The sequence below is a fragment of the Pygoscelis adeliae genome, unplaced genomic scaffold (genome assembly GCF_000699105.1).
Source record: "Pygoscelis adeliae isolate BGI_AS28 unplaced genomic scaffold, ASM69910v1 Scaffold65, whole genome shotgun sequence".
In the NCBI taxonomy this organism is placed as follows: domain Eukaryota; kingdom Metazoa; phylum Chordata; class Aves; order Sphenisciformes; family Spheniscidae; genus Pygoscelis; species Pygoscelis adeliae.
Genome location: NW_008824864.1, coordinates 1,758,881 through 1,780,033, shown reverse-complemented (window position 1 = coordinate 1,780,033; position 21,153 = coordinate 1,758,881). Strand labels below are relative to the sequence as shown.

Below are 21,153 nucleotides of genomic sequence, written 5' to 3'. Positions count from 1 at the left end.
ATGTATAACACCTGGAATATACAGCATGGTTACATCTACTTACATAAAACACTGACAAATAAGTAGAAGAAAGTTATGCTTCAACTGTTTATACTGGGGTTGTATCAGAAAATCGTTTTTCCACTTATCTAAACTCAGTGTCATCCTTTCAGAAAGTTGCATGGAGGACCTCAGAGTTATTGAACTGTGACATAATGCATATGTAAGAGAAAGTCTATTTGGGAGCCTCCCTTGGAGAACTTAGCCATAAACTAAGGTTTCCTTAGGTTTTGTTTCATATACAGCTAAGTTTCATCTTAGCTTGCTGCCATCTGAAAAGAGAGGTCCCATCTCACTGTGCAGTCCTCTCCTTACTCTAGCTGTCACCACGCTGATTTAACTCATGAGAAGAGCAGAACAAATTGCTTTTCTTCCCTGGGTTATTTTTCTGCCATTTATCTGAGATAAATTGACCTGTCATTCATTGGACAAGCCAGCAGGAGCGACAGGAACATGTGGCCAGAAGTGGGAAACAAATCTGATTCCTTGGATTCCGGTCAGACTGGATCTTTCACTCTGAAAGTTACTCTGTTCCCTCATTATCCAAAAGATGGTCTGGTCGTTATTCTTCCTAAGTACCTCGATCATAAGTTCCTCTCCCTTGCTGTACGTGTCTTCCTGGTACTCAGGCACCATCTGGTTCTTCACTGGGTAGGAAGCCGTTCTTTGCTTCCCTCCATTTGCTGACTGATTTACTGACATGTTTCTGCATGAAACATCCCTTATACGATACTCTATTTCATAATAAACAGTAATGTACCTCTGTGTATATATGGATGTGGTGAATAAATGGATGTAGCTCACTATTAGCTCTTGACTATGATGTTATTTAACTACATGGTGGTGTGTCCTGGTTTCGACTGGGATAGAGTTAATTTTCTTCCTAGTAGCTGGTACAGTGCTGTGTTTTGGATTTAGGATGAGAATAATGTTGATAACCCACCAATGTTTTAGTTGTTGCTGAGTTTAACAACACAAACTAGTGTTGTTAGTTTATACTAAGTAAAGGACTTTTCAGCTTCCCATACTCTGCCAGTGAGGAGGTGCACAAGAAGCTGAGAGGGGGCACAGCCAGGACAGCTGACCCAAACTGGCCAAAGGGTTATTCCATACCATATGATGTCATGCTCATTATATAAACTGGGGGGAGTTGGCCTGGGGGCAGCGACTGCTGCTCAGGAACTGGCTGGGCATTGGTGGGTGGGTGGTGTGCAATTGCATTGTGCATTACTTGCTCTGTATATTCTTCTATTATTATTATTACTATTTTAATTCTCTTCTGCATCCCACTGGGTGGGGGCAGTGAGTGAGCGGCTGTGTGGCGCTCAGTTGCTGACTGAGGTTAAACCACGACATGGCGTTAAATAATAACCATGATGTTATTTAACATCAGCGGTGACTGTGTTTGGGAAAGTTGGGTTTTCTCCCTGAGACTATAGTAACTAATTTTGTCCCTTTTTCTCTCTCTCTCTCTTTCTATCTTTGCTCCTCACTTGTTGTGCAGGGCATCATGGAAATGTGCCAGCTGCTTAGAACATCTTTGACCTTCTCCTGGTGCCACCATCGAGTTGATCCAGAGCCATACATCAACCTCTGTGAAAGAGACATCTGTGCCTGTACCCAGGGCATGGACTGTCACTGCTCGGTGTTCCTTGATTATGCAAGAAGTTGTGCTCACGAAGGAGTGATTTTGGACGGGTGGCCTGAGGAGAGCTCATGCAGTAAGCTGACAAGATTATTCCTAGGTTGCTTATCCCAAATGAGATCGTGCCTGTCTTGCAGACTTATGTGCTGCAGCTAAAAGCAACTGGTGCTTTTTTAGGATGTTGATTCAGGCATGGCAGGTTAAAATCTGAAGTGCCTGTTACTTCCATTTATCTGAAGTGGCTTTGCTCACTCCCCCTTTCAGCTCTCCATCACCCACCTTTTTCTAGAAGTTGTTGTCCCTAAGGCAGGATTGTTTGAACCATAGATGAAGAAGATCCTGAGCTGTTACAGGTCCCACCATGGTATACAAAGTCAGTGAAGACTTACTTGATACACAAAGGTATAGAGTAGGATGTTTAGGAGCTATTTCGCATATGGTTCAGATGTGTGACGTTATCCAGCCTGTACTTGTAATTCAGCATCCTTGTGAAAGACTCTCCTTAAAATTTTTTCATAAAGGCAATTGTTTCTTCCTTTACTGGCTTGAACCAATTACACTGAAGTTGAGGTGTTGCCTTTTCTAAGCCAAATTTTGTCTAGGTTAGTGATCCTGATTGCATCTTGAAATGCGGCCTTTATTAGCCCGATTTTGCTGAGGTCAGAGGTCCTGATTGCATCTCTGCTAAGATTTTGCAACAAGGAAGTGCATAGATTGACTGGGATGGATTGCGTTTGTAGAGGAAAGGTCATGTTTGCACCGGCCGTTGATATACACGTACACCTCCATTGGAGAACCCCGGTTAAATACATAAGCACACGAATAATAATAAAAAAATCAATCCTCCAATATCATGTTCTCAATTATTTTTCTCATGTTTTTACATTACTTAGGAAGGACAGTTTTCTCAGGAAGTTTATGTAAATTGATTTAATGGGTAACAGACTGATTTCTACTGACAACACTTTCTTCTCTGGTAAAGATGTTCTGCTATTGGCCACTACTCAAGAAAACTGTGCCTTCAGATTATGGTTAGGGCAAGAAGATACTGCCAACCACTTGTTCAAGGGATTGTACACCAGAGGAGAGTCTTATTTCAGTAATTTGTTACCTTTCCATGGGGACATAAAAGGGATCTGATGAAAACTTGTCTTCTTGTTCAGGGTGCAAGCCAGAGAACCTATTTTTGCTAGGGCTCTCTGTAAGTCTAACTAAAGCCATGAGTGAAATGAACACCTCTGTTCCCAGGAGTTTTAGAGCTAATTTCTAACCCTTGACATCACAAACCACTTTTTTTCTGAGTCAGGAAAAACAGAGGTAGCCTGCTGCCACATCAGAAGCTTAATTTTCCATCACCCTTCATCTGTGCTATGATGCTTTCTCAGGAGATGATGATGATAGTTGCCTTGGAGGCATGAAATGCTCTGCTGCGTTGGAAGGGCTCTGGTGCTGAGTACACTGTACTAGTGCAAGCTGGTGCCCAAACCCTGGAGCCACAGAGGGCAAGACTGCTCCTTCGTTACCCTACCACCTCCTTCAACAGAGGATTTGCTGGGAAAGGGCAGGGTCTAATCTCTTCCCACTCCATGCCCACGCAGACTTGCGGGGTATGTCTATGCATGAAAATGAAGGAATGGCTATAGTGTGTGCTTGCATAATGACCTAGCCTAGATAATGACAGCAGTAAAGATACCACAGCATGGGTGTTATCCTGTGCTGGCAGTTCTCTGGAAGAAGAAGGATGGGATTTCAGAGTCTTAACTGTCTCCCAGTTCTCTCTGGAAACACGAAACAGTATAATTTCATAAATGAGTGGAGTAACTGCATAGCTTAAAGGTACGGAACATGCTTGTCTATCCAAATTACTTAGATATTGTTGCAAAACTTTTCCCCATGTTTGATTGTTCTAATGCACTTGGTTTTAGTTATTAAGACTCAATTTATTAGAAAACAAATCGACTTTAACGTCTAAGTATTTACTACACAACCTGACAGATGATGATATTGCAGCAAACTGAAAATCAAGTGTTTCTTAAATGTTCTGTTTCTGAAAAAGAAATCATTGATTGGAGAGGATATGACCTTTTTGGTGTCTCTGTGGTTCAGCCTTTGATAATTAAGGGATTTATTTATTTAAGAGTTATTGAGAAATTTGCATTTCTAATTTCTTTTAATTGTTTCAGGGCCAAGATGTCCAGTTGGCATGGAGTATAAGGAATGTGTATCTCCTTGTGCCAAAACCTGCCAGAGCCTGAATATCAATGAAGTGTGTCACGGACAATGTGTTGATGGCTGCAGCTGCCCTGGTAATTTTTTTACTGGGTTATTTACAGAGAAACATTTGGCAGTGATGCTACCTATTTTATTAGAAGAAGGAAAGCTGTGTCTTCCCTTAAATTTTCCTGAAATCAGAAATACTTCTCTTTTCTGGGGCCATGCCCTAGAATAAACCAGTTTCTATAATGCCTGTATGCTCACTCCAAGAAAAGGGCCATTTTCAGACCCAACTAAAAAGTAAGTGTTTCTGTGAAAATGAGCACTATCTAATACTGTAGGATTGCCTTTCTTTCTTGGTGAGGGACCACTTACCATTGACGTATCTAGATTCCTTCTGAATCGCTTTTGGTTAGAAGCATCCAGTTAGAGGAAGAAAGAACAGAGAATATACTAAAGGAGTTTCTTACAGAAAAACAGTACGTGTAGAGCTCACACTATAATTCCAAAGATCTTCATGATTTTAGATGAAAGATTTCACTTACTATTGAATCATTTGTACAGGAGATTTGATTGGCTTAAAAGGGGGCAGCCGAACCACCGCAGTCTTCCTCCTCTGTCTATTGTACTTAATACAACTGCAGGAGGAGAGTTTTATTCCTGGCTGCAAACCTCCATATACTCCCATTTCTAGCTGGTTTGTTTGTTTGTTTTTGTTTGTTTGTTTTTAATAGGACTACCTCTGCGTTTCACCCTTCAAATCTGGACTTTGTGCAAATGCACAGAAGTGTTTACTGTCCCCCTGTACAAGATACCAAGCGTGATGGAGGTTTACTGAGAACATAATTTGGTTTCCAAAACAAGGCAGTGATGATGTCAGCCTTGTTTGAGGAGTTGTTATTGCATTTAGAGCTTAGTATTTTCCCATTTAGCTGCCAGTCTCTTGCTTACTGGAGGTTCAAAGCTGTCATTCTGTGTCGCGACCAGGGAAGGTGCACATGGAGGGTGACAGGTGATATAATTAGACACAGGAGCTTATTTTGTTGTGAAGGATCTAGCTATTGTATTTGTGCAGTCTTGGGGGTGTTGGGAAAAGCTGAAGGAGACGAATCCACTGGCTGCACAAGGACTCTTGCTATGTTCTTCTTTTGGTAGCTGCACTGGTCAGTTCAGCACAGGAAGGGTCTAAGAGGACAGGACCCGAAGAGCAGAGAAACAGGAGCTCAGCAGAAAGTGTTATGCATGAGGAACAAGTAGATGGGTAGAAGGATCTGCATGAAAAGATATAACAATCAGCAGTTCAAAACTTTTACTGTTATTTGGTGCACAGTCAACAGGGAAGAACTTTGATTTGAGTTTCATAGAGAACCAAGAGGATCTGACAGATGAATAGAGGAATTTGGGATTTAGGATGAGGATTATATCTTCGCTTAGCTTTCCTCTGGTGCTCCAAGACTAAAAAGGCTGTGTTCAACGAATGTGTCTTTTTTTCCTTAAATGCACCACATGGTTACTTTAATTGCTGTAAATTGGAATTGCTATTGCCAGGAAAAAAGGCGGATGTTCTGTTTTCTTGTGCTCTCTGGAGAGCCACACCACTCTTAAATGCTCAGATCTTGTTTTGAATATCTCTCACTGGAAGGATTTTCTCAACGGCAAAGATCTTTCCAGGCAGCTCTATGGGAAGAATGGGAGAAAGAGGAGTTACCTGTGTCTCACTGTCAGTGGTGATTGCTGCTGCCAGGGAAAAGGGCCAAAATCTCTGCAGGCGATTGGAAGGAGTCCCTCAATGAGGAAGGAGAGGGGTTTTCAGCAAACAAAATGTTTTGCTACAGCAGTTCCTTTAAAAATGGAGGAATATCAACTATCTTTCAACATGGGGATCTAAGAGAAAGAAACTTGTCCCTTCTTCTATTGCTAGCTTATAGTGCAATCTCAGACAAGTCTTGTAATTCTTCGGTGCTTCCATTAATCTTTGTAAGATAAAATACTCTATATATAGAATAGGTAATTATAGTTGTGTAATATGGAAACCTCAGCAGTTGGATCCAAGTTGGGAAGTTGGCCCTTTCACTTTTTGCTTCCGCAGAAGTTGAGAAGAGAAACCACAGCTCCACATGATAATGTTTCTTTCTCTCAGACCCTGTCTGCTAGACTTTTACGGTGTCCAACTTTGTTTCTTCATTCCCTACTTTGTCTCCTCTTCTGTCCTCTTATGACAAATACAAAACCTGTTTGGACACCTTTTACTGCAGTCAGTGAAGTGCATGTATTTTTCCAACAGTTGGGTTTCTAGACCAGCTCTGATCAACCTCGATTGTGCCCCCTGTGTTTGACTCACGTATGTTCCAATATGTGTGTTTTGGACTTGGGGACTTGCTAAGCAAAGAGCTCTTCTGGGAGCACCAGAAATGCTCTGTTCAGCACATCTGAGGGAGAGGCAGCACTAGAAGAAAAGTAGACACCAGCTCCTGTGAGGCTTTTTGGCAAGCCTCATTTTTCTTTATTGCTGTCTGTGACTAACTATGGGTAATAATGCATTTGAAGTCTTGCCAAAGTATATGAAGAACTAGAAAATCTAATTGTATTTATGTTTGTGTCCCTGTGTGTGTGTGGCGTGTGTATCTGCTGCTACCTGATCTATCCAGAGGGGAAGCTCCTTGATGGTGAACATTGCATTGAAAGCTCTGACTGCTCCTGCATCCACTCTGGAAAACATTATCCTCCTGGCTTCACCATCTCCCAGGACTGCAATTCATGGTAAACTCCGTGTTGCTCTGGTGTGGTTGCTGTTGCTCTAGATAAGTACTGCACACCGGTTAGTGACTGTTTTAGATGATCTTTCTAGAAACATGTCTCTCTACTTTTTAAAAATTTCTTTTCATTGGCAAAGGACCTGACCTCTTATTGGAAATGCCAGCTCCTTCCAAGAAGTGAGCTGTTCACAAAGACAAAATCAGCTCTGCTTTTAAAGGGATATTTGATCTGATAGAACAATGTGAGGGTCATACTCCTTTGAACAGTAGAGAACTACCTGTTTCCTGTGGATAAGACAGACCGGCAGGTTCCCATGTCTGGTTAGTGTCAGCAGTGGTGTCTTTGTTTTGACTTCCTACGTTTATTTAACCTCTAAACCCTGTTCTTTCCAAGAGGAGTTAGCTCAGGCACGTCCTTGGAAATTCTTGCAAAGCTAATGATTCTTCCCAGCTGCATGGCTCGCGATTTTTCTTGCACTCATGAATGCCAGCCTGAAGGGGAAGGCTAGCTGTCTAAAGAAAGGAAGGGGAATGAGTAATGTATTCCTGATCTGGTTTTGTATAAGTGTGAACATATTTGTGGAAGGAGTTCAAACAACTCTGTGCCCAGATGTTTGCAATTAGACTACAGAAGAAGGATTCGGTGAAGGCCACCATATGCAGAAGAAAGATGGTCTATGCATCATCACTGTTAATCAGAAGTTTTTCATTACCTGCACAATGGGTCACAGAATATGAACCATAACCATGACATTAGCATTTTGCCTTTTTCCCTGGAGTTGTCTGTAGCTTTGAGCTTGGACACATTGTTCAACCTTAGTGCTCTTGAGAGATCAGTGCTGCCTGATAGACTGTATTGTTAGAAAATGCTTCCTGTTATTCCAATTTGATACTGCTGTGGAGAACATCATTCCATCAGCTCTGCATTTACCATCCTCAATAAACCGACTCCCCACAAATGGTTTTTAAAGGGCTGGGATAATTAAAGGAATAAGAAGAATCTAGCACCTCTTCAAACTTAATTGATTTTGGAGATTCTAGGATTGTCTGCTATGGTATTCTGCAGACCCAAGAGTGACAGCCATCTCAATCACTATCAGTGCATGTTGCTGGTTACTAGTAGTGCCTATGGGGGATGGCACTAAATCCACCACCCAAAGACATTAAAGTAGAGACAATCCACCTCCTTGCAACTTGCACAGAAGGGGAAACTAGGCAAGAGGAGCTTCTCAGAGGCAAATAGTGAAAGAGCATGAAGCAATGGACACAAGTTGCAGCAGGGGAAATTCCATTTAGATACAAGAAAAAATTCTTCCCCTGCGATGGTGCAGCACTGGGACAGCTGCCCAGAAAGGCCGTGGGACCTCATCTGGGAGATTTCTAAACTTAAATGGACAAGATCTTCAGCCACCTGATCTAGCTTTGAAGTTCCCTTCTTCGAGTTGGGGGTTGTAGTATATGATTTTTCTGGAGGTCACGTCAAACTTTTTTTTCCTATGATTCTGTCGTATTTATAGACATACCTTGAGAACTGCATTTAAAACTCATTCCACATCAGTGGAATGTAGTTGAAAACTCTATTAAACACACAGCTTTGGTGGGGGAAAACAGAAGTTCTTCAGTTTTGCAGCCGTTCCAGCTCATATTACCAGCAGTTGCTGTCAAATGATGGTAAGAACGGAGGGATATATTAAGAAATGAGGTTATGGGAGATGGAAAGGATGTTGGGGACTGGTCTAATTCCCCTGAAACAGGGGCCCATGTTTCAATTATTTGGGAAAAAGTTGCAACAGAAGATTTGAATTCATGTACTCTTGCCTAACTTGTCATGATATGTTTCCTAGCATTTGTCGACGTGGCACCTGGATCTGCAGCAATGGGGAATGCCCAGGTATGTTGGCTCTACTCTTTTCAGGTTTTGACAAGTAAGCCTTGCCTACCTGCCTCCCATTCACATCCCCATTATATCTTTTTCCACACAAAAAGTGAATCTGTCTTTGTTCTTACTCGCTTGCTTCAGTGCAATCCAGATGGGATCATACTTCGAAGTTGTTCTTGTGAGACAAGCCAGACATTGTGCTATATGGTTTATGTGTAGCAATGAAAAATCCTGTTTGGTGAGAAGAATGTTCCTCTTTTGATTACTTAGTTTACCAAGATATAAGGGTCTGTACGTTCAGAGGATTGGCTTTCAGGTAGAGGAACACTGCTGGGTTTCTTTGACCAGGTACTGTTCCCTATTTGATTGTCTGAATCAGCATACTTTTGTTGATGGGACAATTTGAAGTACTGGGAGTAGATTGGATCACTCTTAATGCCCCATGGGTTTGGGCCCTAACGGTCATGTTACAGGTGAAGGAGCTGCAGGCTGCCCTGCCTTCCATGGGTGGTGGCAGACTGGTGAGGCAGCTCTGCAGGGGTTTCTGCTCCCCTTCCTCTTACTCTACCTCCCAAACTCACCAGTATTGGCTGCTGTCCCAGTTTTTTGCCTACATGGGGAATGTGACTTTTCATGCTGTGCATTGGCCAGCAAAATGCCGCCTTCCTTATTTCCTCCTACTAGTTCTGTGGCCCATTCCCTGTCTCAGTTCCTGCACTGTGTTCAGCCATGGAAAGGCCTGCTTGACCTGAAACAGCATTTGACTCTGCTTGCGTTGTGTGTAGAAGTCTGCACGGAGACAGCATGGCTTTTGTCTTGTTTGTTCTCCTTGCTTTTGGGAACTGAGTGGAAAGGATGAGAAGGAGACGGGGGTTATGGCAGGACAGGAAAAGAGAGAGCAGGTTTTTGGGGTTTGGTGTTTTTGTTTTGGTTTGGTTTTGTTTGAGATGAGACTGTGCAATTCTCACAAATTAGGAGAATTACAACAGTCTTAAAATGGATATCAAAGTTTCTATTAACATTAAGCTTGCCTGACCTATCAATGCTCCATTTCCTCCTGCTTTAGACTGAAAGAGCACTTGCCCCAAAGTGTCAGCAGTAAAAAAACAAAAAGGGGGGGGGGGGGTGCAAATGTTCAAAATAGAAATGACGTTTTTAGTCTGTGTGAGAAAAAAAAGCCCCCCCCCCAAAGAGAAAAAAAAAAAAAAAAAAAAGGGGGGGGGGGGGCATGCAAATGTTCAAAATAGAAATGACGTTTTTAGTGAGCTTTGCCAAGCAGGACTGTGAGAAGCCCCATGCTTGAGGTGTTCATTAGGCATCTCTCCAAGTGCAGGTAATCTCACTGACTAAAACGCAGAATCAAGGACACAGCCCCAGCTAATTTGTTATGCCTTTTAGCTAATGGGCAGCAACATGTTTACAAACAAGAAATAGGTCTTTTTCTAACTTCAGTTTTTACCTATGTTGTAGCTCTTAATGTCCTTGCTTTCTGGGCTACTATGAATACTATGTGGGCCAAATTTTTGTCCTCAACTCCAGCCATGTTTTCTTCATGGTGATTATAGAAATGAAGATAAGCCTGGTATTGAGGCTTGCAAACAGATGTTGATATACAGCTTTGTGCAAGAGGGAATATAGCATTGCTTCCTTTTTCTGAGCTGGGAAGCTGTGCTGAATGAGCAGAAGTCAAAAAGAAAGCCAGCTTATTTTTGTACCTTCCGCCAGTATATCCAAGTCACTTTTCAGCTAGGCTTGTGCAAACCTGAAGGTCGTATAAGTGCAGCTGTTGTACATGTACCTGCTAGCATCTACAAACTGTACTGAGACAGTATGGGAGGGCAGTAAAGCCTCCCAAAGTAGCAGTCCTTGATAGGAATAGTAGCCAAGTTTATATTGTTACCTGTCCTGTTTGGCTCTATTTGAAGCAATATTGCAACACGTTTTTATTGTTCGTTGGTTATTTTTGCAACAAATATTCCTAAAATCATGTGTCACAGAAAGTTTATGTACTTAAACTCGCATAAGCTCAAGGTAGTTCCATTATTTTTCTACCAACCTGTTTGTCAGGAAAGGTTTCTTTTATACTGTGGGAATGAATTGCCTAGCTGTAAGTTTGGTGATAAAGCTGGGTAGCCAGCTGGAGGTAGCGCTTTGGAAGGCAGTGCTGTGTCAGCCAACTAGCAATAGCTGGCTAGCACTAGCAAGAAGCTCTCAAGCTGATATCATAATTAAATTAATTATGAAGGCAGTAGGTTTCAGGAAATCTCATGGGATGCATTACACCAAATGGAGTAGATAGAGGGACCCATAAGAAGAGACTTTGCCGCAGGAAAGAAAGTTCCCTTCCAGGAGCAATGCCAAATGGCTGGGACTTGTCTTGGGTAGCAGTCCCTAGCTCTCCATGCTGCAAACCTCTCGGTTCCTAGTTGCAGAGAACGCCCTGGAAATCAAACTGTGCATAATATGGTGGGTTATGACTAGTTTTCTTTAAATCTGTTCTCCACATCTGATAGCCAGTTAATTGACTCTGAAGTTGAGTAGAATAACACTTGTTTTACCTTTGTCCAAGTTTAATTGAACAGAAAGTAGGATTTCCAGGGTGAGCTAGTAAATACCAAGCCGCCTTACTCTTCAGGGGATGACAAACATCCAGCGGGTGCTGGACATTTCTTAGGGCAAATCAGAGCTGTGCAAGGCTGAGAATCCTCAGGATCTGTGAGGTTGTGCTTTAGCGCAGGCTGGTTTAAGGTGGTTAACACTGAATAATATGTTGAAGAGGGAAATTTCCACTTGATGTTCACTAGACAGATCCCATGTGGGACTCAAAGCAGTGAAGAGAGAATAACTCATGGTGTTCACCTGCCAGCTTGTAACATTTAACCTTTCTCTATCCTTTGTCAGTGGATTGCCAATGTAGGCCCAGCACCCGAATTTTGTTCTGGTCAAGGAGGTCTCTGCCCACCTTGTTTGCCGTGGGACCATCTCTAAGTGTGATAGTCTTCTCATATGAAAGAATTTCTTTGCAAGCTCTGTGGAGTTGGAGCATCCCTATGTGTTTGCAGAGACCCTAGCATAACAGGGTACTAAATCCCAGTCGTGGCATCTGAATACTGCCTTCCTGGAAATGAAAAGCCACAACTTATCAAAACATTTTAAGACGTTGATATGTTTAAATAGCCTCTTTTTGTAGTAGAAAGGTGGGCAAGGCAGACTTTCATATTTTTCTGTAAGAACTTTAGATCTAGCTATTGTAACTATAGAATTATTTTTAATTTTATGCTAGTTAATTAAGATAATGGTTCAGAGTAAAGTCCAGCATAAATTCTGTCCTTGGAAGAACTCCAACAGTGATTATCTTCCAGCTCTTTGTTCTGATAAGGTATTTTTACTTTAATGTTAGAACAACTTATTGGTATTCAAGGCAGCCCAACAAAGGAATCAACACTTTTTGGGGGCTGTGTTCAAGGAGGCCATTGTGAAGAAGGCTTTCAGACACTGTTGCCTTCATAAAACCATACTGCAATGCTCTAAAAACACCAGTAGAGAGACAAAGAGGGGACTCACAATCTGCCAAGGCATGACTGTGAAACACAGACCGAGAATGAGGCACCTCTGCAGAAGAAGAGCAGAGCAGCAGTGAGAGTCCAACGAGTCTTGTTGCAAATTTTGATTTTCAACTCTGTAAAAACACCTGCGTTCTGCAGCCAGCTCCGTGGATGCAGATGTGCCCCACTGGGCTAAGTAAAAGTGGATTTAAAGTGTGTTATGTCAAGGTGTTGCAACCTCCTGCATAGGGGTAAAGAGGCAACATGTCCCAGTGTACGGAGTGTGTGACTAATGCTGGGTAATCCCGAGTGTCTTTCTCAGCTCTGCCAGTCTTAGGCATTAGTACTTCCACTCTCCGTGCCTCAGTTTCCCCATTGTATAAAGAGGAAAACTTAGTTCCTACATAAAAGAGAGTGAGGGTTGCTGTTTAAAATTGGTTAGTGCCCCCCGCACCCATCACTTAGGTACTAGGTATGAGCTAGCCTGCGGAGTACTTGAGTGACTGCGCTGAATTTCCAGGGCCACTGAGGTATATACTACAGAAGAATCAAGATCTACTTCAGTGCAGACAGCTGAGCCGTTCGCTGATGTCCTCATGACCCTCCGTTTGAAACATTATATGGGCTTTTCCATAGGCATGAATTTCAGCTCCTGAGTGCGATTTATACCATATTCCCTAGCTTTTGTCGGCGCCTCTGTTACTACTGGTAATGACTTATAGGAATAAACAGTGCGATAAGCATCTCACTGGTGCTCTCTGGTCTGCAGGGAATTTGGGCCTTTTGCCACCTGCTCCACTGGGCTGCTTTTCCTCCTCAGTGGTCTGGGGGGGACGGGTAGGATTTTGCTCGCAACTGGCACTGGGGCGATTAATGGCTCTCTGCATTTTTCAGGAGAATGCTCTGTCACCGGCCAGTCCCATTTCAAAAGCTTTGACAACAAGTATTTCACCTTCAGCGGGATTTGTCAGTACTTATTTGCCAAGGACTGCGTGGAAAATTCCTTTTCTGTGATCATCGAGACCGTGCAGGTAACAGCAGCCTTGGCTGGTGCCTGTGTGCCTCTGCGCATGCTCTTGAGAGGGTGGGAAGGGCTGTGGGAGTCTGATATGAATTGCAGATGCACAGGCCAACAAAAGTAATTTTCCTATGAAATAATTAGTTTAAATAACAGATGCAGTCTTTCTCCTTAGTTAATAAGTGTTTTGCTTCTCCTTGCTGCCATTCCCAGGAGCCTACCTGGAGATTGAGATTCGTAATGAGATTTGGAGAAAGAGCCTTCACTGCCTCTTTGCCAGCTGAACAAACAAATGCAGGCGAGGGTGCACCCCTTGCAAAGCACCCTGAAGGCCAGTGCCTCGCTAATGCCTGGGGAAAAGACATTTCCTCGGACACCGAGTAGAGTGCACTGGCAGAGTAGTACCTTGGGTTGCTTTCCAATTAAATCATATCGGCCGGTCAGCAGCTCCTGACTTTCTTCGCCGTCTCCCCTGATGGATGCGAGAAAGGCAGCTGGAGGTCAGCAAGTGGAGACAGCTGGAGAGAGGCAGGAAAGGGAGCCAGGCCAGCACGGGGAGGGAAGGAGACCCTGGAGGGGGTGTCACAGGGAGGTTAACTCAGTCGTGAAATTAATCGACCAGTTGCACATGGGAATAGGTGAACTCCACCTGGAGACTGAACAGGGTACTGAATCAAGCAGAGGGGAAGAAAGGGGATGGGGACGGGAACTGAAAGCAGGGAGAGGTACGATGGAGTCAGGAGACTGACAGGAGTGAAGGGGTGTATCAGCCTGCCTTGCAGGCTACGAGCAACAGAGAAGTCACAGGCTTTGGAGAAATGGGGTGTGACGATCATACACACCGTCTACGTCTGTATCCTGCATTAGAAAGCTCTGATAATGCAGCTCTGAGGTCATCTGTGCTTGGGAACTTGCAGAACGGGTTTCCACTGAAACTTCCCTTTCGAAATCAGGGAGGAGACCCGGGGACCTGCAATCCCTGTTCCTCATCTGCGTAACCCACAGCCGGGGAAAATAAATAGCACAAGAGTCTCGGGCAATACGAACCGTGCACTTGTTTCCCGGCCTGACGGGCTGTGCGGGGCAGCGTGCCCTTCCTGCCCCTGCCGCAGCCGGAGTGGCTGGATGCCGGTCACTGGCACGGGCTGCTCCCAGGGGGGCCGGTGTAACGCCCGCGGATTGCTTTCCAGGCTCTGAGACAAGGAGCTGCGGATAGGTCCCTGGTGCGTGATTAACAGGATAGTGGAAGAAAGGATGCCAGCCTGGTGTTTGTGGGATGCAGAAACTAGAGCCATAAACCTGAGACACTTAACACCTCCCAAATTAGATGCTGAAATGCCTTTTGGGGGCCTGGGGCTAAGTAACCAATAAAGTGAAAGCTTGAGGTTCGAGGCAAACTTTCCCTTCTCTGTAGTGTGCAGATGATGCTGATGCCGTGTGCACTCGCTCAGCTTCTGTCCGAATCCGGGATATGGACAACAGCCTCATTAAAATGAAACATGGAGGAGGAATTTCACTGAATGGACAAGACATACAGATCCCTTTGCTACAAGGTGTGTTTGCATCGTCTAACTCTGGACAGCCACTGAAGGGGTCCTACTTACTAGTGTTTTCTGGCATGCCTTAGCCCAGTTCAATCAAAAAGTGTTTTCAATACCAAATTCTCACTTGCAGCCTGTTCTAGAAGCTCTGTCATTCCAGCTTCTCTCCATGCAGCTGACACATCTTGGCTGAGCTCCTCTAAACTCAGAATTAAGCTGGTCTGGATTTGAGAGATGTGATCTTGAAAACCACTGTTGGTCTATGCTTTTTAACATTATTATTATTTTTTATCCAGAAGCTTGAAATCCCTCCAGCTATCTTGCAAAATGTCACAGTTAATGCCCAAGGTTTTGCAGAATGTACATATATCCTCTTCTAGGGCTCCTGAGTGCTTTAAAGCAGAGCCTATGGACAAGTTCATGCAGCTATAAACTGCTGCACGGGCACAAAGCTTGGGAAGTGTGAAGTGGGCATTGCTGGCCCCTTGCTTTGTCAGACCTGCGTGTCCCCTGCTCTGTGGCACCCACTCTGTTGGCCTGTTCAGCCCGACACAGCAGTCCCAGGCAATGAAACACCTCATCCTGGCTTGACTGACTGACTCTTTGTGGTTGTCTTAAGGTGCCCTCCGTATCCAGCGCACGGTGAGGACTTCAGTTCGCCTTACCTATGGGGAAGATTTACAGATTGACTGGGATGGTCATGGTGAACTCCTAGTGAAGGTACTCTTTCTTTCTGTCTCTTTTATTTCTGCCTTTTTGCCCCCTCTTTCATCCCACCCAAACATGTACAAAGATTTTCTTGTCTGAAGTGAGAAATTGCTTTGTGTTGCATGTTAGAAATTCCATTCTCTTTTGCTACCCCCGGAGCGATATACAGGTCCTTTTGTATTCCAGAAACAAACATTTTCATCCTACAGCAGCTTGGTAGCTTTTTTCCCTCTCTTTTTTGTGCAATGACAGCCTTTATTAACCACAAATAGTTTTGTGTTTTGTTCAGCAGATACTCTCCAAGCTGGATTTTTGCTTTCATTTGCTTCGACTGTCCTGTCTATAGCAATGGATTCGTATGACTTAAAATAAGGGAAGAATATGGCTCCAGGGACACAGTCCCTCATAATTTCCAGGAAAAATCAATTACCTCATAGAAGATATGTTGCATGCTCCTTCTACGATGAGGAATGTTTAAAGTCACCCTTGATTAACAATTAGGGTTTGTCTGTGCTGCAAACCGCAGCAGAGTGTAGAAATAGCCAAACCAGGTTTAAAAGAAATGAGCTGTAAGGTAAGCAGTCTAGAAGCAACAACAGAAAGCTTTATATAAACCACTTTTTTTGTGTGTGTGCGTTGTAAGCTTCAGAATGAGTTGCAGCACAGAAAAGCCTGTGAGGGAAGGGGAGAAAATTATTTGCTGTGGAATAGTCTCCTGATAGCTGGTAAACCTTCACAGCTTCTCCAGCTAAGTTATCTATCACCCTCTTTGCTTGTACAAGATGCCGTTCTCATTTGATCGGTGGGTCTCAGAGACTGCTAGTGTTGTCCCTGAGGGTATATTCACTCCCCCAGGGGCGTAAGTCTGCCTGTAGCATTGCTTCATGGTGTGATGACCTGCAGGGTATGGGTGCTAAGTCAGGGCGATGTGCTCCTGCGTGATGCTGGGCGGCTGTGGACCTGCGTGCTCCTGCTGTGTTTGCATGGATAGATGCTTAACCACAGCCCTGCTGCCTTTGAGTCCCACTTGTATAGGGGCTCTGCAGCTGGGCCCCGTGTGGGGTGGGTTTGCTCACCGAGAAGAGTTTTGCCAAGAGAGCCGGTTTTCCTGGGGTTACTGTTTCTACCCAGCAGTGAGTGCTGCCGTCTCCTCGCCTGCCCCAAAATCTGGCTTAAATGTCACACCTGGCAGAGTGTAAAGGTTCATGAAAACTAGTTCAGAAGTGAGTACAAAAGTTGAAAAGACAACAGAGAAGAAAGGTTGAGAATAACTTTAGAAAGCATCCATGGTTTTGTTGTTTCGATCTAGCCTGTATCTCTGTGCTCCAGGGGTCCTAGAAGTTGTTTTTGGGCTGAGAATAATTAAATTCAGTCCCTTGGCACATCTTAGAAGAAGGCTTTCCTCAGTATTCAAAGTATTTTTCTGCCTGGTCAGAGACCCGTATAGCTTGGCAAATTCTTTCTTACAGTTAAAACAAATCTAATTTTCTGCTCCAGATCCTCTACCCATAAAAGCGGTGAAAGTTTCTCCAATCATCTGCATTAATTCAGTTCTGCTCTGAGCTCCTTCCCTCGCTGGGTATCTAAAGCATCTTTTTAATTGCTTTTGGAGAGTTAATTTATGCTGGATTTGTAGACTGACCTGTTGCCAAGTATTTCTGACAATTGGGTGAAGTGATACACTTCCACACCCACACCTGTGGGAGGTGCACCCAGGTAGAGGAACTCCTCCGCCTAGTGACAGAGCTCCGGGAGGAGGAGAGTAGGTTGAGGTGTATCAGGGAGAGCAAGAGAGAGATAGACTACTGGAATCGCACCCTACCTTCCATGAAACAGGCCCAACAGACAGACAGGACGTGTGTCACTTTGTCCACCAGAACACAGTGACTTGAGGGATAGGGGGCAATGGCACCTAGAAATTAAATTTATTTCTTTAGATAAGGCATGCATAATCAAATACGAAAATTTAGACAAAAACTATTGATCTCTAGGTCTTCAGAGACTAAGTTTTCTTCTTAAATGTACTTCAGACAAGTTCACACTGCAGTGATCTTGAACAGTGAATGCAATAGTTGTATGTGATGGAACAGGCTACTCATGTCCTGGCTTTTCTTTAACATCATGCACATAGTAAGTGAACTACAGCCATCCAGTCATGGCAGCACAACCTAATAGTACCAAGGCAAGATGATAGTAATTCATAATGCGTAGGTTTGCCAGACAATTTTTGGCCACCGTTTTGAACAGAAGCAGGAAACAGACTTACCCCATCGAGCATTTTTTGTTCTGCTCTTACATTCACATGCAGTTTTATGACCTGTAAGATAAACAGTTCAGCTTTTTTAGTAATGTTTCTTCACACAAAAGCTGTAGTATAGAAGAAAAAAAGTGTTTGGGCTAATTATTTTTTGTCCCTTTTTATAGCTAGATGATTCTAAGGCTCCAATGGAGCTGCAATGCAAGAACTCCCTCTGCCTTTTTTATCAGCAGCATCCAAAGCGCTCTCTTAAGAAAGCATTTCCAAGCACAGAGAGAAAACTTAGCTGCTCTGCTTTCTCCCCTTCTGCTGTGGTCAACAGAGAATACAGAGTGGAAAATCTGCACATTCCTCACCTCTTCCTGCTAATTCAGTTCTACTTCACTTTCTGCAGAAACCCATAAACAGGCCACATAGTCCCATGTCAGATATTTACTGCAGAAGGGGGAGTAATGTCAGCATGGGAACGTCCTTCACAGAGTAAACTTATGCCACAGGGAGTTCAATTAGAGATAGCACTCTTCCTCAGGCTGTGTTTTCAGCTGCCACCTACCTGCTTCAGACCACCTGTAAACTGCTCTGCTTTGTGCCCCTCCTCGCAGATGCATGCTCCAATGCTTCCCTAGTAGCTAAGTATAGTAGCTGATTTAGCAGCTATATAACCATAGGGTGAATCAGATAAGTTAGACGCTCTGATGCAAGGAAGACCATGGAAACTGAATGGCAGGGACTAAATATGGATCTTTGTGGCACTATCCAAGGGATCATATCAGACGTACAATAAAACTATCCTAATTCTACAATATATACACCCTCCTTCCTTTTACTCCATATAGATTTGTGAAAAGTCTTTGAAAATAGAAAGTATTCTACAGAACATTCCAAGTCCTCCCTTTGCTAAAGTTTCTCTTCAAGGGAGTTATTAGTCTTTGATTTTATAACATTACCTATCCGTAAGTTAAAAATTGCAATTATATGCATTATTATAGTGGGCATATGGGACCATACATTTCTTTGGAAGACGTGTTATCAAAAGAAGAAAAATACTTCTAAAAATTACAAGATCGTAAGAGTCTGATAAGTTAAAAACCCCACCTATTTCAAAAGAAATATTATTATTTGCATACTTAAGTGTGAAAAATGCTAATCTGTATTTTTACTTTTAACATGGGGTTAATTCAAACCATATGAAATTTTGAATTCAGTTATAAATTCAAAACGTTTAGCCTTTCAGTACCTTAAACAAGTATTGAAGATAAATAATGAATACAGCAAATGCACCGCAAGTCGTCCAGCTAACCAAAGCAAGGGATAACACCCCACAGAGTCTTCTGGGTGTAATCGACTTATCTTTTTGAGGTACAGTAGGTCTAAAAAAAAAAAAGAAAACCAAAACCAAAACTGCTGTTACACTTTTTAACAACATCAGACCTACAAAGATCAAAGAATGATTCTGTTTTGTGAATGACTGAAAAGAATAAATTGTTCCTGAATATTGATTAAACACTGGAAAAATAAAGTTAAACAAATTTTAACATACATACCAACTGCTACATAAGCCACTTTGCAAGAAAAACTTTCTTATCAAATGAACTAACAAAACAATCTTACACCTAGAATGTATGTCTGTAACTAATGTATTATTTTTACATCATTTGGGGAACATAAAGGATACACTGGTGAACATAAAACATTAGATGATGCTAACTGTAGATTTGCATCAGTCACTAAGTTCTTCTGTTCAGCCCAAGACAACACGTATCTTATTACTGCACAGCTGCATCATGAAAGTGACTCCTACTACAAATGTTAAGGCACTGCAGTGTTCAATGATAGTACAGCAATATACAAGAATAAGCCTCCAAAAGATTAATTCTGTGACAAACATTATTCCCAGACAGGAATTTCTGCTTGCTCACAGTCCGGGAGACACAGAAAAGCTTAAAGTTTCTGGATTCCAGCTGATACAACTAAGAGACAAGCATGGAACTGAAATGACAAAGATGAGCTGAGAAGGTGTGACCTCCTGGTTAACGGGGGAGGTCCCTGATGACTGGAGGCTTGCCAATGTGACGCCCATCTACAAGAAGGGCCAGAAGGAAGATCCGGGGAACTACAGGCCTGTCAGTCTGACCTCAGTGCTGGGGAAGGTTATGGAGCAGATCATCTTGAGGCGCTCACAAGGCACGTACAGGACAACCAGGTGATCAGGCCCAGTCAGCATGGGTTTATGAAAGGCATGTCCTGCTTGACCAACCTGATCTCCTTCTACGACAAGGTGACCCGCTTAGCGGATGACGGAAAGGCTGTGGATGTGGCCTACCTGGATTTCAGTAAAGCCTTTGACACTGTTTCCCACAGCATTCTCCTAGAGAAACTGTCTGCTTATGGCTTGGACGGGTGTACTCTTCACTGGGTAAAAAACTGGCTGGATGGCTGGGCCCAAAGAGTTATGGTGAATGGAGTTCAATCCAGTTGGCGGCTGGTCACAACTGGTGTTCCCCAGGGCTCAGTATTGGGGCCAGTTCTGTTTAATATTACAATTAATATTACCTTTGCCAGACTTCTGGTAAAAATTCTTTCTATGTTCCTGAAGAAGACTCCGCTTTCTGTGACCACTTGATATTTGTGATTCGAGCTTCCACTCAAAAATATGTCAGAATTTGGATTTGTATTAGTCATTGTCCATCTGCAGAGTACGTTAAAAAGTAGCTTCCTTGGCCATCGGAGTAATAAGCGTAGGTATCCTCTAATAATTCATGGTTGTTCCTTTTGATGCTCCATATTTACTCTCTGACCACTGTGTTCAAAGGGAGGGTAGTATTAGGTTATATTTTAGAGAATGTTTTTAATTATACAGAAAACCAATTTTCTTCAAAAATGTGTTTTTCTAGCTTTTTTTGTTCTGTTTCACTGGTTACTCTTGCCAACCTGACTAAAGTAGCACTCTATTAAATGCATACAGAGAGCAGCTGTAGCATTAAAGCACTGAGTCAGCTCTTGAGGACAGTTGGTAGTACTTATGATGTACCAGATCTTTACTTCTAATAGAAACTGACAGTTCCTACTAGAATAAAAGATATTGGCACCTTTGTGTTGCAGATGGTGCTTAGGAGATTTTCCCCATTTACCTCTAAGTTTAGCGTCCCATTTCAGATGTCCCTTGATTTGCAGTAAGAGTAAGGCAGGGTGAAAAGTACATCTGCTATGTGGGTTGTTTGCAATGCTGCTTTTAGTGCGTCGTAAGTTTCTCTAGGCAGGAGGAAGCTTTAATGTGAGGTAATGTAGCTTTAGGGGTAGTAGTCTCTTCCTTATTTTATTAATGTTCCTTAATGTTGTGAGAATCAACTCTCCAACATTGTCTCTGTTTTGTGACAAAACAATCTGTTTAAATGTCTTTGTCTTCAAATTTTCTTTTAAAATGTGAAATGGTTCAGGTGCTGTATCTTCTCCCAAATTACCATTCGAAATATAATCATCTCACTGTATTAAAAAATGCAACTCCCACTGTTGCCCTGTTCATTTATCTGAATGAGGGGGCAAAATAGGGA

General features: G+C 43.0%; 1 protein-coding gene across 1 annotated transcript in view; it reads left to right on the top strand.

Moving 5' to 3' along the window:
- Positions 1-21,153, top strand: part of VWF (von Willebrand factor) — a 149,165-nt gene that overhangs the window by 20,808 nt on the left and 107,204 nt on the right. The window contains exons 7-13 of the mRNA XM_009324340.1: positions 1,544-1,760; positions 3,868-3,990; positions 6,547-6,658; positions 8,499-8,545; positions 12,973-13,109; positions 14,511-14,649; positions 15,257-15,357. Coding sequence (XP_009322615.1) covers positions 1,544-1,760; positions 3,868-3,990; positions 6,547-6,658; positions 8,499-8,545; positions 12,973-13,109; positions 14,511-14,649; positions 15,257-15,357 — 876 coding nt within the window. The remainder of the gene's footprint in view (positions 1-1,543; positions 1,761-3,867; positions 3,991-6,546; positions 6,659-8,498; positions 8,546-12,972; positions 13,110-14,510; positions 14,650-15,256; positions 15,358-21,153) is intronic.